The sequence below is a fragment of the Spea bombifrons genome, chromosome 11 (genome assembly GCF_027358695.1).
Source record: "Spea bombifrons isolate aSpeBom1 chromosome 11, aSpeBom1.2.pri, whole genome shotgun sequence".
In the NCBI taxonomy this organism is placed as follows: Eukaryota; Metazoa; Chordata; class Amphibia; order Anura; family Pelobatidae; genus Spea; species Spea bombifrons.
This window is the reverse complement of record NC_071097.1, coordinates 11,529,682-11,547,040: the sequence shown is the minus strand read 5'-3', so window position 1 is coordinate 11,547,040 and position 17,359 is coordinate 11,529,682. Positions and strand designations below refer to the sequence as shown.

Genomic DNA, 17,359 nt, shown 5'->3' with positions numbered 1-17,359 from the left:
ATGTGGTCTCCCCTCAACATAATAAAAAGTGAGAAATGTGTCTTATTTTGTAAAATCATTTTGTTATGTGGAGGGCATTCCAGAGCATAGGGGCAGCCCTTGAGAAATCTTGTAAGCACGCATGAGAGCTAGAAATCAGAGGAGAGGACATTCTTCATGGTCCTTTAACTCACATTTTGATATTAATTAAGCATTCCCAGAAAAATTAAAAAAATAAGACACAGATAAAAGATGTATAATTTAGTAATGCCTATCCTTAGTCTTTGTGTATTAGTTAGTCCCCTCCCTATTAATTAAAATTTTAATGAAATACATAATGGGTCTGCACAACCTATTATAATGATTTATGTAGATTTCTTACAATATACAATTATGATCAAGGAATTCCGGACATGTCACGTATGGTGAGTTATTTAATTCTTCCCTTTAATGGTTTGGTCTGTCTCTTGCAGGTCAGTGAACAATTTTCTGATGACTGGCCCGAAGGTAAGATACATTTCTTTGATCTTAATGTTTTGATGGTTTTATGGAAAGCTCCAAGAGATGAGATTTAATATATGGATTTTGAGGAATTAGTATTATTGCAGATCACAAATTACGGTACTCTATTTTTCTAAATATGTTTATAATAGTAATAACAACACATGTTAAACAAATTGATGGCAATATAGTTATATAACATGTACCATATAATACATTACCTATTCAATTTACAAATTATAAATGGTAATTGTTTTGAGTGTTTGTGAACTCTATTGAGGGTAAACTTAGCTGCAATACCATTGATGGCAATTACGTACAGAACTGGAAAATGCCAGTATGAAAGTCAGTTCATATTGAGATAATACAATGTTCTCCCAACACAATGCACACTGGTATGCATCAATGGTATAATGTAACAAGAATCCCTGGTTGTTTAGGGATCATTGACATAAAATATTGTTTGATGTTAGAACCTGTTCACTCTAGAAATGGTGCTACACAGTCCAGGTTGAGATATTCTGAACATTTGTGAGATGTCATTTCAGCAAACATAAAGATATGATCTTATATTGCTTTCTGTGATGCTGGAAATTCTGGGTTGCAGTAGACAGAAATAAAAATGGAGCATGGGATGGTCCAATCATGTTTAAGTAAGAGGCAATCCCATAGAGATACAGAGAGTGAGAGAGGTGGGCTTGTAGTGCATGATGGGCGGGAGTGTTTTGGGAGCCAACAGATATCTGTAATATCTGGTATATTGCAAAGGTGTGTCTCTATTTTGGGAATGTATCTGGGAAGGCTTTGTGAGTTGTGTCTGGTGAAAGTATGTCGGTCCCCCCTTAAGTTAAGGTCAGGGCTCTGTGCAGGCCAGTCAAGTTCATCCACACCAAACTGATCCAGCCATGTCTTTATGGACCTTGATTTGTGCTCAGGGGCACAGTCATGCTGGAATAGAAAGGGCCTTCCCTAAAACTGTTCCCACAAAGTTGGAAACATAGCATTGTCCAAAATGTCTTGGTATGCTAAAACATTAAACTTTCCCTTCACTGGAAGTAAGGGGCCTAGCTCAATGCCTGAAAAACATCCCCACATGATTATCTCTCCTCCATCAAACTTTACAGTTGGCACAACACAGTCAGGCAGGTAACTTTCTCCTGTCAAACCCAGACTTGCCCATCAGACTGCCAAACAGAAAAACCTTTGTTGTCACTCCACAAAACACGTTTCCACCTTTCCAGAGTCTAGTAGTTGTGTGCTTTACACTTTTTTTTTTTTTTTTTCTTTTGGAAGCCCGAGGTGCGTGCTCCTTTGGTGCCGCATTCTGTGCACAAGGCAGCAGAAGCCAGACTACGATACCGAGTTCCCTCACGGAGAACTCGGACAAATTCCAACCCCCCCCATGGGAGGGTCGGATCTTGAGTCTCACCCCGAAGAGTGAGACTCCTTGCTGGCCTTCTTGAAGAGAGGAAGAGGCCAGAAGGCTCCCAATCCTCCTCCAGCAAAGTCCAGACTTCACTGCCTCCTAAAAAGAAAAACAGTGTCCAAAAACGTGGTTACAAAAACGTGTGCCATGGAGTAGTGGGGGCCAAGCCGTGAATTTCAAAACCGTGAATCAAAAGGGGAGTAAATTAATTGGCACTCGTGTAAAACAAAGTGAATTATATAAATTAAAGAAAAATAATTTAAGGACAAGCCATTTCTGGCCTGCCGGATTCAAAAATAATTCTCAACCCCAAGACCTGATGGTACATGGGAACGAGTAGTGCTGGAAGGCCGCCAGTGGAAACGTGCGCTCACCGTGTGCAGTGGCGTGCAATGCCACACACGGTGACTCCGGCATTTCTGCCAGGGCAATTTCACCTCGGGTTCCATTGCTTTCCCGAACCCTAAGGCCAGAGGATCAGCGTCATCCCTCCCCACCACAAGAGAGACTACACTTGATCTTAGCCAAAAGGCCGAGAAGCTTTACACTACTCGATCCAAAGCTTGACATTTGGTGATATGAGGCTTGCATGCAGCTGCTCAGCCATGGAAACCCATTCCACGAAGCTCCCCCCGCACAGTTTTTGTGCTGATATTAATGCCAGTGGAAATTTGGAAATCTTCAGCTATGGAATCAGCTGAGTGTTGGCAAGTTTTGCGCACCATATGCCTCAGCACCCCTTTGTGAGTGCTCTGTAACTTTACATGCTCTTTGTGGTTGAGTTGCTGCTGTTCCTAAACACCTGTTGAATAATACCACTTACAGTTGATGTGGTTGATATCTAGCAGGGATTTCACAAACTTTTTACAAAAGCATCCTAAAAAAAAGCTTCTTGCTTTTTTAAGTACTTTTGATCTCTCCAATGAATTGCTTTTAAGACTGCTTTTAAGACTGCTTTGGATAGGAAGAGAATAAGTTCTGCTTTTGTAATTGATTAAGTGCGTAAGATTTTGGGGTCTCTCGAAGCTTTGTGTGTGGATTCCAGGTGACCAACCTCGCTCTTAAATGCAAGTTCTTTGGCACGGCTGGTTTGTTTTTTTCTGGGATGCCAGATGTATCAAAGTGCCTCGCATTATGGCTTTATGAGCCATTCATAAGGTGGCAGGAGAGATATGGGAGTACAAAAAGTAGTCTTTCATAGTGAAATTTAGAATACACCAAATGTCAATGTTGCAGTTGTGATGTTTAATGAATTGCTACAGGGCCTTATTACGAAGTGTGTGGAGGTCAGGTGCTAGTGTAATTAGATCTATAAAGATTTAAAATCACCATCAATAAGTAAAGAGACAGTGTTAGGGATGTCTAAGAGGGTTGTCATGCTGTGTAAAATGAAGTGCTAGGCAGATAATATAGGATAGAATCTTATCTAAAAGTCATTGTAAGGGACTCCTAAAGCCACAAATTAGTGCGCCTAATCATTTTTAACAATATACGCAGATTAAAATAGAGTAAATAACACAATACCTTTACTTTTCATTTCACTGATTTCTGGGCCTATAATGTCCTGTTCTCTGAAGCTCTACGTAAGTAAAATTAAATAGTTGAGTTTATTCCTACAGTAAATAGAGTGCCAGGAAACAGATGAGCAAACACACACACCAGGACAAGCTCTACCACACCGACACACACACACACTCGCCAAGACAGGCTCAGCTACACTGACACCCAAACACACACACACCAGGACAGGCTCTGCTACAACAATAAAGGTCAGAAATATGTAAAAATGATGTGTGTCCTGGCAAACATGGATGATGTGGTCACCCTAATGACCACCCAGCCCCCATTTAGTATTGATTTATGTGATGCCCCCAACCAGCACCCACCCCCTTGTGAATGAATGCCTCCACACCCTTGCATATTTAGTATCATGTAAGCCTTGGCACCAAGATTGCATCTATAGGACCTGCCTAGCACCAGAATTGGAAGCATATGATTTCCATCTTTGCCCCAAAAAGCCTGTGGCATCCTAGCCACAAAACAGCCTCCCTGTGCCATGCTTCCCCTGACATCCACATCCATGCTATCACACATATTCATTCACTCAATCACAAACATTCATATACTGATTCGCAGATAATTATTCATTCGCTAATTCATAGATATTTATTCACTCAGTTAAAGATATTCATTCCCTCATTCATTCATTCATTCACTCATTCACAAATATTCATTCCCTCATTCACAGATACTTGTTCATAACCCTCCCCCATCCCCTATCTGAACTGCTTACGTCTGGGTTGCTGGAACTCTGTGCAAACAACTTCTCTTTTACCGCCCAGGAGACGCAGGAATGCAGCAGGGTCATGTAATGTGACTATCAAATTATTAAATGGAGTTTGTGCTTCCCCTTGGTGGTACAAGAGATGTTGCTCGCACAGTGAGCGAGCAATGCAAAGGTAAGCAGCAGGGCCCCTGCAGAAGCAATTGCGTGGGTCGCCCAGGCTTCCTAGAGTGGCTGGCTAGGTTGCAGTTCCAACCCCTGCGATTGCGGTTGCTGCAAGCTTTTGCCCTGGTGGTCGTACGGCCAGATCGGTCACTTCAGTGTGCCACCGCCCCCCAGACTGACCAGGGAATCTCTGTCCCTGACTGGGCCTATTTTCAGGTAGAGGCCTGGAACAACAGCTCCATCAGCCTCTACGTTAATCTGGCCCTGTTGGCATGTTTTAAGCACTTGTATGATATGTTGTTTTCAGATTGTTACAATTAACTTATTGTATCATGTATTTACAAAAAGAAAAGTATTGGTCAGTTAAGGGCAGTTGAGAATGAAACAAATTGGGAGGTTTTCATTTAATGAAGGCATACTGAAAAAATAGTGTACAGTGTACAGAAATGTGCTCTGTGTGACTCTAAACTTTCTTATTGTAGGCTTATCTCATATACTCAAGCAGTGTGGCAGCTGGAGCACAGAGTGGAATTGAGGAGTGCAAATATCAGTTTGCCTGGGATCGTTGGAATTGCCCAGAGAGGACACTGCAGCTCTCAAGTCACAGTGGTCTACGCAGTGGTAAGAAAAACTTACCCATATAATAGTACAAAGTCTTCCGATAACCTGGATTTACAAATGTAATTTGGCTAACTAGTGTTCTTTCTTATTTACAAGTTGGGCCATCCATGCTATGTTTTTTCTATTGGACAGTACATACGGGTAGTTGTATTGGTCTTCTTGGTCACTAAAAGTCACAACCAGCCTGGTAATTCTTCAGAAAGGAAATCTAAAGTTTGTAAAACACCTTGATGACCTTATTACTTCAGATTTAAAAAAAAAAAAAATAAAACTTCCACATGGGCACAACTGTCTGCATCATTCTTCTTTGTGAAATATATACCAGCCTTTGCGGTAAGAATTTTTATTCTTTTATTTGTGGTGGTGGTTTGTTTTCCACTCAATCACATTTTGTGAATTTTTATTCTTAAATGGGATATTCCAGATTTTTTTTCCTTGTTCCTGATGGATTCTTAACTTCTTGGCGCTTCTCACATTATCCAAATCCAAGTACATTTTCTTATATATATATATTCCAGATTACTTGTTCCCCTTCTTGGCTGAGGTTAGAACCTCAATTTCCTGAGTATCCTCTTTTCCAGACTTGAACCCACAATCCACAGGATCTTCTACTGCAGACAGCAGTCTCTATGAAACCGTGCCTACTTCTCCAGTCTGGGGTATAAATTTCAACAGGATCCTCTTCTCTAGACTGGAATCCCAATTCAACCGGACCTCCTTATCTCATCTCCAGAACCCATTTTCACCAAATCACCCTTTGCAGTCTGGAACCTCACTTCCTACAGGATTCATTTCACCAGGTCAGAGTTTTATTTCTTTCATAGGCCCATCTTCACCATACATCCTATGGTTTCAGACCTCTTTCCATATGATTTACATTTTTAGAGCCGCTTTTTTTTCATGGGCTTTCATTTTGGGTCCTACACCATGGATTTGTTTTTTAGGTTTGTCATATATAGTATTTACAAAAATAACTATTTTACATGTTCAACATATGTTACAAAACAACACTAAGGGCTCTTGCATGGTTTTTCATTTTTAAATTGACATTAGCCCCCAAAATTCCTTTAAATATTTTTTTCTGAATCACACCTAACTGGCAGCTTATGTGCAATAAGGAGTTAAAAGCGACATTTTAGTCACTAAAAGGTTTACCTATTTAGTTCTCTGGATTCAATGTACTCCTTTGAGTTAACCCTGTAGGATTCACTAACTGACTAACTGAGAACTGCCTGCACAAAGGCCACTTATACACAAATAATATTGTTCTATGAAACACATTCCATTTTATAGGAGAATTATAATTCAGTGATGCACCCAGTTATAACTGACAACTTTTCTAGACACAATTAAGAGAATGCACTGAATATAGCTAGTTACATCAACAAAAGGAAACCTTTAGAAATGTTCAACTTTTTTCTGATTTGTCAGTAGACAAAACTTTGCCAACTGTGAGTGTTCTTTATACAATTGTCACTTGTCTTTTAGAGAAGAGGATTCTGATTGCAAATTATTTTTCGTTGCTGCAAATGTATCTTGTATAAATTTCATTTTATAGTGACAAATCAACCTCTTGGATTTACCCCATCTAGGAGACAAATACCATTTAACATCACACAACTGGCAAAATGTTGCTGTTGTATGCATTTGTGCACTGTCCTTTTGGATATCTACATTCAGTGTCTTAGATCTCTTCTCTTGAACTTTTTATGATTTTTGTTTGCATATTAAATAACTGGGACTAGTCCTTGAAGGACCCCTCCAAAAAAAAAACAAAAAAAAAAAAAACAAACAATAAAGAAGATGGTGTATGTGCCAAAGTTGATTACACGGACATGCTGAAAGCAAATTCCTTTGTGAGGCTTTGGATTTAATATATTTGTAAAATCCCTAAAACATGTATTCTTAACCAATAGTTTCTTACATCTTGAAAATGCTTAATGACCTAAATGATGGTTAACTTTAAAAAAAGAAAGAAACAAACTTATAATCTGCAAATCTGCAAATAATAGTTTCAAGAACTAAATATATTGTTATCTATTTTAAAGATTTGTTTATAGGTTACAATCTGTGCAATGTTAATGTTGATTTTATTTATATTCTGTAGTACCAACAGGTACAGAATTATTAACAATTTCTCGGCCCTTCCTCAGATGGCTTGTATGATGTCTCATGTGGAGAAAAGCATGTCTTATTCATTTCCTATAAATGCACTGCATAAGATAAAATGTCAGAAAACTAAAATTAAAACTTTTTTTCTACAATTGTTTTACTGGTGCATTTCCTTTTTATGTTACAGCAAATCGTGAAGCTGCTTTTGTGCATGCCATCAGCTCAGCAGGAGTCATGTATACACTGACAAGGAACTGCAGCCTTGGAGATTTTGATAACTGCGGCTGTGATGATACAAGAAATGGGCAACCTGGTAAGAAAAATGATTTGTAGGTGTAGTGCTATATCTTGGACTGCCAGAGGGGATAATGTGGACATTATCTTCCGTGAGCAGCAATTTAAATCCCATTTTGTGCTATAGTCAGTAAATAATAACCATTGAGAATTAATAATTTTGCCTTTATTTGTATAAGTTGGAATCAATATTACACCAATCCTGGGCCAATTGCTACAATAACGGTTTGTACTGTTCCTTGCCTCTACATGTGCACACGTGTATTATTATTATTATTTATTGTTTTATATAGCGCCATCAAATTCCGTAGCGCTGTACAATGAGTAGACAGGACATAACAAGTAGTATGTAACATAAATTGACTAACAGAGACAACAGGTGAGGAGGGCCCTGCTCAAACTTAGAGCTTACAGTCTAGAGATTCCTTCTAATTTCCTCTACCCTTTTCTCCTACTCCTGTCCTCATTATCCTCTCACAAATTATCGTCTCTTACAAATTCTACTTGAATTTTCTTTCATATTCTTTTTTTTCTTTAAGGAGCTGTGGATATCACCCTTAATTCTTTGCCTTCATCTCCACCTCTTTCACATTCCTCTGCTACTACGCTTTATAGAAACCTCAATAGTAATATGCTCACAACTGTTCATTCCCTCCTTTCTACAATCCCCTGGTCACTTTTTTCATCCCTTTTCAGGATAGCTTTTTAATAGTGCCTCTCATCCTTAGAGCCTAAAATATAATCCTTTGGTGTCACAGTCTACTTACGGTTGGGGCCAAAAGTTTTGAAAATGACACAAATATTAATTTTCACAAAGTCTGCTGCCTCAGTTTAGATTATGGCAATTTGCATATACTCCAGAATGTTGTGAAGAGTGATCAGATGAATAGCAAAATCCCGAAAATGAACGGAATCCCCAAAAAACATTTCGACTGCATTTCAGCCCTGCCCCAAAAGGACCAGCTGACATCATGTCAATAACAGGTTAGAGTGTTGAGGTAGACAAGGCTGGAGAGCACTCTATTATGCTGATTGACTTAGAATAACACGCGGGGGGTGATTGACATCATTGTTCTTCCTTTGATAACCATAGTTACATGCAAGGAAACACTTGCTGTCATCATTGCTTTACACAAAAAGGGCTCCCTAGGCAAGGGCATGGCAGCTAGTAAGATTGCACCTAAATCAATCATTTATCGGATCATCAAATAATTCAGGGAAAGAGGTTCAATTGTTGTGAAGGATGCGTCAGGGTGGCCAAGCAAGCGCCAGGACGTCTCCTAAAGTTGATTCAGCTGTAGAATTGGGGCGCCACCAGTGCAGAGCTTGCTCAGGAATGACAGCAGGCAAGTGTGTGTGCATCCGCATGCACAGTGAGGCAAAGACTTTTGGAGGATAGCGTGGTGCCAAGAAGGTCAGCAGAGAAGCCACTTCTCCCCAGGAAAAACATTAGGGACAGACTGATATTTTGCAAAAAGTACAGGGATTGGACTGCTGAGGACTGGGGTAAAGTCATTTTCTCTGATGATTTCCCTTTCCGATTGTTTGGGGCATCCGGAAAAAAGCTTATCCTGAGAAGACAAGGTGACCGCTACCATCAGTCCTGTGTCATGCCAACAGTAAAGCATCCTGAGACCATTTTGGGTCCATGGCCAGCAAACTCCCCAGACCTTAATCCCATTAAGAATTTGTGGTCAATCCTCAAGAGGCAGGTGGACAAACAAAAACCCACAAATTCTGGCAAACTCCAAGCATTGATCATGCAAGAATGGGCTGCCATCAGTCAGGATATGGCCCAGAAGTTAATGGACATGCCAGGGTGGAATACAGAGGTCTTGAAAAAAATATTGACTATTTGCATAAACTGAATGCTTGTGCTTCAGTAAACCATAGTAACATCTGACAAAAATATCTAAGAACACTGAAGCAGCCAACATTTTTTGAAGACCAATACTTGTGTCATTCTGAAAACTTTTAGCCAAAACTGTACTCCTTTACTGACAAGAACAGACATAGCTTGGGGCTTATTTTTTAAATTTAATCTCCAAGCATTCTTTTATCCTCTATGATCACCACATGTTATACTGCTCTGCTATTGTGCCCTCTACTTCTTCCTAAACCTCTGAACAACCTCACTCATCTATAAACCTTCACTTTCTTGATCTCTAGCAATTCTTTGTTAAAATACTACCTCTTGACTCTCCCATCTTGACCTATTCCTAAACCTAGTTACCTCACTCTACAACGCCACCCTTACATCATCTTTTGAGACAGTAAATCCAACCACAACATGCTTTTTATGAGGCTGGAAATTCGAACACTTTTACATAATACTAACTAGGCATCATCAACAATGCTCCCAAACTGCTGAGCATAGCGGAAGGATGTTTTAATCTGCCTTGTCAATTTTGTACTATATATTCACACTATGCTCCTTTCACTCAGCTAAATCCATTTTCACAGTTAATTCATCTTCCATTGTTCCTTTTTGTCTTGCCACCCAGAACACCTCTTTGGTGCCTTAATTTTGCTGCTACATCCATCATGAACACCCACACACAGCCATTAATGTCTAAATCTTGGCAACAAACGTGAGTACACCCCTAAGTGGAAATGTCCAAATTGCCCTATTAGCCATTTTCCCTCCCTGTGACATGTGATTTGTTAGTATTACAAGGTGAATGGGGAGCAGGTGTGTTAAATTTGGTGTTATCGCTCTCACATTCTCTCATACTGATCACTGGAAGTTCAACATGGCATCTCATGGTAAAGAACTCTCTTTGGATCTGAAAAAAAGAGTTGTTGCTATAGATAAAGATGGCCTAGGCTATAAGAAGATTGCCAAGACCCTGAAACTGAGCTGCAGCACGGTAGGCAAGACCATACAGCGATTTCACAGGACAGGTTCCACTCAGAACAGGCCTTGCCATGGTCGACCAAAGAAGTTGAGTGCACGTGCTTAGCGTCATATCCAGAGATTGTCTTTGGGAAATAGACATATCAGTGCTGCCAGCATTGCTGCATAGGTTGAAGGGGTAGGGGGTCAGCCTGTCAGTGCTCCGGTCTATATGCCGCACACTGCATAAAATTCGTCTGCATGGCTGTTGTCTCAGAAGGAAACCTCTTCTGAAGATGATGCACAAGAAAGCCCACAAACAGTTTGCTGAAGACAAGCAGACTAAGGACATGGATTACTCGGACCTGTGGTCCGATGAGACCAAGATAAACTTATTTGGTTCAGATAGTTTCAAGCGTATGTGGCAGCAACCAGGTGAGGAGTACAAAGACAAGTGTGTCTTGCCTACAGTCAAGCATGGTGGTGGGAGCATCATGGTCTGGACCTGTATGGGTGCTGCTGGCACTGAGGAGCTACACTTCATTGAGGGAATCATGAATGCCAACATGTACTGTAACATACTGAAGCAGTGCATGATCCCCTCCCTTCAGAGATGACCACTGCCTTGCTAAACAAGCCGAGGGTAAAGGTGATGGACAGGCCAAGCATGTCTCCAGACCTAAACCCTATTGAGCATCTGCGGGGCATCCTCAAACGGAAGGCGTTTAATATCCACCAGCTCAGTGATGTCGTCATGAAGGAGTAGAAGAAGACTCCAGTGGCAAACTGTGAAGCTCTGGTGAACTCCATGCCCAAGAGTAACCCTAAGGCAGTGCTGGAAAATAATGGTGGCCACACAAAATATTGACACTTTGGGCCCAGTTTGGACATTTCCACTTAGGGGTGTACTCACTTTTATTGCCAATGCTTAGACATTAATGGCTGTGTGTTGAGTTATTTTGAGGGGACAGCAAATTTACACTGTCATACAGGCTGTACATTGTACACAAAAGTGAGTACACCCCTCACATGTTTGCAAATATTCTATTATATATTTTCATGTGACAACACTGAAGAAATGACACTCTGCTACAATGTAAAGCAATAAGTTTTATTGGGTACATTGAATTTGCCAGGCTCAAAGATTTCCCAAATAGGGCATGGGCCCTTTAGCCTCCAAACAGCCAGGCATGGTCACTGTACTCGGGGGATCCCTTTGGGATGTTGTTTGACAGTGACATATACCAAGAGCTGCAAATTACTACAAAGTTTGACAAAGACTATTGTCAAACTGGGGTGCCCAAAAATTTATGGTTTAATGGAGGTAAACTGCATTAGGCGACTTTAAAGATGTTCCAAATAGCACATGGGGGCAGAATCACCAGATTTGGAAAAAAATGGTTTTGAAATAGCAAAACACTACTTCCCTATAAGGTGCAAAAAAAAAAAAATGTATTTCTAAACTCAAGACAAATACTAGAATCTATTTAGCAGGTTTTTTCATTAGCTTTTATAGATAAGTAAAAGATTTTTAAAGTAAAAGTCAGGAAAAGTCCTTTTTTTCTACATTTTTCATGATATTTTATACTTTTTTTGTAGTAAATTACATGATACAATCAAAATAATGACATCTAAAGAAAGCCCTTCTTGTCTTAGAAGAAAACAAAAAAACAATATATGTCTTGTATTTGTCCAATAAATAGGAAAGAAGAAAACTACCGCTAAACACGAGCACCACAGAACTGTTAAAACAGCCACAAAGGGTACAACAAATAAAATCAGCCATCGTCACAAAGGGGTTAATATGTTCTTTGCCTTCGTTGTTGACATTTACAGGTGGTCAAGGATGGTTATGGGGTGGATGCAGCGACAATGTCGGTTTTGGAGAAGCCATTTCCAAGCAGTTTGTGGATGCTCTTGAGACTGGACAAGATGCCAGAGCTGCCATGAATCTCCATAATAATGAAGCAGGACGGAAGGTACACGGAACCCATCTATTGATAAGTTTATAAAGATTGGTGTTCTGTCTAATCTGCTTACGTCTATGACAATCCTTCTGTAGCATGCAGTGGTTCATTCAGAATTCAATGCTTGAATGGGGTGCAATCGATAGGACACATGCATGGCTGGATTAAGAGCATCATGAGCCTGTTGCTGAGGTGCCTTTTTATGGAAATAAATAAAGTAGACAGAATCTTAACTCCTCGGTATCCATGTGTACTGGATAAAGATGACTTTAGTGCTAGACAGATAATATAGGATAGAATCTTATGTAAAAGGATTGGGAGTACATCAGCACATTTTTTAAAAAAAGTCATTATAAGGGACGTCTGAAGCTGCAATTTAGTGCGACAAATCCTTTTTTAACAATATACGCAGATTGAAATAACACAATACCTTTACTTTTCCTCTCACTGATTTCTAGGCCTATAATGTTTTGTTCTCTGAAGTTACTATAAATTCAGGAGGGTGTTTTAGCTCTAGATAAGCAAAAATAAAATAGTTCAGTTTATTTCTACAGTAAGTAGAGTGCCAGGAAACAGATGAGCAAACACACACACCAGGACAGGCTCTGCCACACTGACACCCACTTACACACACACCAGGACAGGCTCTGGCACATCAACACCGAAACACCCACACCACGATGGGCTCTGCCCAAACACACACACACCAGTACAGGCTCTGCTACAACAATAAAAATGTATTTTCCACACTGCTTTGTTGTTGACCCCCCTTTTGTGATTTTGCCCCCTTGTTTATCCCCTCAGCCAACCCTATGTGTGTTTATGCCTCCAGCCTGCCCCTCCATTTAGTATTGATTTATGTAATGGCCACAGACAGATAAAATGCCCATACTGTAGGGCTGGTCAACAATATGTAAAAATTATGTGTGCCCTGGAAAACATGGCTGATGTGGTCACCCGAATGCCCCGGCCAGTCCCACACTGAATATTTATCCTACCACCCAGCCCCCCTTTAGTATTGATTTATATGATACACCCAACCAGCACCCCCTTGTGAATAAATGCCCTCACACCCTTGCATATTGCCTTCCCCTTTAGTATCATGTCAGTCCTGGCACCCAAATTGCATCTACAGGACCCAGATTGGAATCTTTTCCCCCAAAAAGCCTCCCTGTGATATCTTTGCCCCAAAGAGCCTCCCTGTGGCATCCTAGCCTCAAACAGCCTCCCTGTGCCATGCTTCCATACATATTCATTAATTTACTCATTCACAAACATTCATTTACTCATTCATAGATACTCATTCATAAACCCTCCCCCATTCACTAGCTGAATTGCACATCTCTCAGTGCTGCTCTCAGACTTCCACAGAGGCTGCTGCTTACGTCTGGGTTTCTGGCACTCTGTGCGAACAACTTCTCTTTTACCGCCCAGGAGAAGCAGGAAGGCAGCAGGGTCATGTAACTATTAAATTATTAAAAAAACAACAGGTAAAAGTGTACATGCGCTACAACACTCCGTGGGAATCCCACTCTCCCACACTTCAACAAGATAAAAGACAGGTGTTGGTGGAGCGACAGAAGTAAATATAAACGTAACTCACTCTCACCCCAATGGGTTATGTAGAATAAATGACATGAAAAAATGACAAGAAAAAAAATAATAATAATAGTGCATTCTATATGATAAAATATAGCAATTTTAAAAAAAATGAATAAAAAAACTCACATTCTGATAAGTCAGACAAAGACTGAGTCAAATCATCAACGCCTGGTGTGATTAGGGATCACACACCCAACTGTATTTGAATGGAGTCTGAGTCTCGCTATGGGGGTGTGGCTTGTAGTGGCATGGGATTTAAAAGTCAGGAATGTCTGTTTTCAGATACCCTTGTGTGGTCCTACTCTTTTGCCATTTTTTTAACTCAGAGACTGGTCTACTATATCCAGGGCCGGCCTTACCGCACAGGGCGCCATGGTAGCAGGGGCGCCTGCCCAGGACTTAACTTAAAACATCGGTTTTTTTTTGTTTTTGTTTTAACTTTATTTAACATCATTCATGTTAAATAAAGTTTAAAAAAAACCCCGATGCTTTAATCTAAGTCCCGGGCAGGGGCGCCGAGCGGTTGCTCGTGAAGTTCTCAGCAACCGCTCGACGCCCCTTACTCTCCGTCACTCTGTCGCGGTGCCAGCATCTCATGTTGAGCGCCGGACTATTCCTGGGGGCCAGGAAAGTCTTCTTTGGCAAGATAATCATGAGCTACTTGACACTGGTGATAATTCACAAAAGGCATAGGCTAAGACCAAGCATTCAACCAAATATCCTAATTCTTATGCTTTATTACATATTATGTCCTGGATGTTCTTCAAGCTTTTGGCTACCTTTTTTGTAGCCTACCTGTGTTGCTTCTCCGGCACTTTCTGTCTAGTAAGTTCTGTCCAGCACCCTCTCTGACTGTCCCAGGTAGGAAGGGAAAGTTCAAGGGTAAATTTTCTATTTTCCCAATTTTGTCCCAGCTTTGGACCAAGGAGAGGAGAAAGAAAAGAAGACATTAAATCACATTGAATATATGCAGAAATGCTGACCAATGTAGTGCTATACTGCAACAGTAGAAGGCATTGGAAAAGAAATTGACCTGGTCCAGAAGAATGAAGAGACTCTTTACATTTGAACATGAAGTTGAAGATTGTGGATAGACTTCACAGTTGCCAAAAGCCAGCTATTTCATCTGGAAGACACTACTCGTTTTGCAGACCCTATTGAACAAGGCCACAGGGGCAACTAAATAGCCTTTTGTATTCCATGACTATCTTTAAGCCATGCACTGCAGAGGTATTTGTGGCTAGATGTTAACATTTGGCTGCAACACATTGAGCAACTCATATAAGGCCTGCGGTTTAAAAGTCCCAAGTACAGTATACTGCAGGCATCAAGTGTTGGACATGTTTGGGGATGGCCCTTTTTCCTCCATATGCCCAGGTCCATAAAGACAAGTCTGGTGTGGAAGAACTTGATATATTTAGAATGTACACCGTTGGTGTAATGGTCAGGTGTCTCAATACATATAATGTATATACACCAACACATCACACCTACATTGCCATTTCACACAAGACACATGGAAAATAAAATATAAAGGTACATGAAGAAGGTATTAAATAACCCTATCTCAACATGACGAAATTTGCTTTTGTAAGGATTCAATTTTAATATTATATAGAGTCAATGATTTTGTTAAATGTTGCTGAAACAGATGGTGTATTTGACACTTACCTCTTCTTTCAGGCTGTGAAAAGTACCATGAAACGGACATGCAAATGCCACGGTGTCTCAGGAAGTTGCACTACACAAACCTGCTGGCTCCAGCTACCAGAGTTTAGAGAGGTGGGCTATTACTTAAAAGAAAAATACCACAAAGCTCTAAAGGTTGATCTTCTACAAGGAGCTGGTAACAGTGCAGCTAGCAGAGGGGCCATAGCTGAAACATTCAGTTCGATTTCCAAAAAAGAGCTGGTTCACCTGGAAGAGTCTCCTGACTACTGTCTGGAAAACAAAACACTAGGACTTTTGGGTACAGAGGGCAGAGAATGTCTCAAGAGAGGTAAGATGCTCAGTAAGTGGGAGAAGAGAAGCTGTAAGCGCCTTTGCGGAGACTGTGGGTTGGTGGTGGAGGAGAGAAGAGCAGACATGGTATCCAGCTGCAACTGTAAATTCCACTGGTGCTGTGCAGTGAAATGCGAACAGTGCAGAAAAAGTGTGACTAAGTATTTTTGTGTCAAAAAGGAAAAACGGGAGAGGAGCGGAGGCGGTATAACACGCAAGAAAGAAATAAAGCTAAAGAACATGTGAACTGTGCTTTTATAATCCTATGACAACCCATAATATAGTGCCTTTTTTATAACTGGACCTTCAAATTGCATTCATACATTGGCTACAAGAAGAAAAAAAACTGTACAGGAAGAAATGATAATTTAAAGTGTACATGTCATTATGCCACACTGCCATGCCTGTGCACAAACATACCCCTAGGAAAGAAGTAGTGGTGTAATTAACAGATAACTAGCGAATATCGAAATAGAGACATATTACAAAATTTAAGTCTTTCAGTCACACATTCTGTTCAAATTTCCTGGGGCCATTGCCTTACAACAAAATAAACTATATTTGTAAAATTACTAAAATTGGTGCAGATATTGGGTTTGCAGAACAGTTGGACATTTCAGCTTCTTAACCCAGTGAACGTCTTCTTCAAGAAATTAATGATAAAAGATTTCCTAAGGCACTTAGGTCACTTAGGTCACTGGAGCAATTAGACAAAAGGGCACCTCCTCGCATGAGGTAATTACCATATCCACTGCTTATCTCCCGAATGACCTTCATAGCCAGTCCTTTATGCTCCCTCACTGAGACAGCATACTGGGAAGCAACCTTATTTCCGTGTGTGCAGCACAGTGAGGGAGGCTACTCACTGAGCTGCAAGCATAGAAATGACATCACTTCCTGGGTACAGTGTCAGTGAGGTAGCTGCAGGCCACATGGTGGACTTACTGTGCTATGTGGACTGCAATGACACCACTTTCCGGTGCGCAGTGTCAGTGAGAATATGTCGTATTGTGGGGGGTTCAAATGTTTAATGACTACACCCCCTATTTCTAGTTAGATACAGTACATTAAATATTGCCAACCCAGGCTATACAGCTAAAACTATTTATTTCATAATGGTGATTTTTATGCTCACAACCGCTCCTCTCCTATTATTAAAACCTAACTTAACTTTGTACTTAGTCTAGTCAAGGATTCCACCAGTGACTAAAGAATGAGAATCACCACTAGTGACTAAAGGGCTTTCATTGCTCCAAAACATATTTACTGTATAACCAGAGGTGTATTCACTTTTCGGTCCTCCACAGCTCAAAGGGCTTGCAACTTCTGGCCTGGTGGGGGCAAATAAAGCCTCCATCAGCCCCTTGCCCCCAACATATGCACTGGCACACATATGCACACACACTCACACAAGCATATACACTCATGCTAACACACATACACAAGCTTACACATACACTGACACACACTAACACACATTTCCTCTCACATCACTTACACATACACACCCAGACTAACACACACATTTATACATGCATTATCATTATAATCAGCAAATATACAAACATACT

General features: G+C 40.5%; 1 protein-coding gene and 1 pseudogene across 1 annotated transcript; one reads left to right on the top strand and one right to left on the bottom strand.

The window, feature by feature from the left end:
• Nucleotides 1–459: 459 nt before the first annotated feature.
• WNT8B (Wnt family member 8B) lies at nt 460–16,278 on the top strand. The gene is made up of 5 exons (XM_053450248.1): nt 460–486; nt 4,838–4,976; nt 7,276–7,401; nt 12,055–12,197; nt 15,471–16,278. The coding sequence occupies exons 1-5, from the start codon at nt 472–474 to the stop codon at nt 16,032–16,034; spliced, it is 987 nt and encodes a 328-aa protein (XP_053306223.1). The 5' UTR covers nt 460–471; the 3' UTR covers nt 16,035–16,278.
• Nucleotides 2,271–2,450, bottom strand: LOC128469525 (uncharacterized; annotated as a pseudogene).
• Nucleotides 16,279–17,359: the final 1,081 nt, after the last annotated feature.

What these genes read in the sequence shown, in the direction of transcription:
- WNT8B (XM_053450248.1), top strand. An exon ending in TACAAGAAATGGGCAACCTG is followed by an intron (nt 7,402 to 12,054) that starts GTAAGAAAAATG and finishes TGACATTTACAG; the next exon opens with GTGGTCAAGGATGGTTATGG. An exon ending in ATAATGAAGCAGGACGGAAG is followed by an intron (nt 12,198 to 15,470) that starts GTACACGGAACC and finishes CTCTTCTTTCAG; the next exon opens with GCTGTGAAAAGTACCATGAA.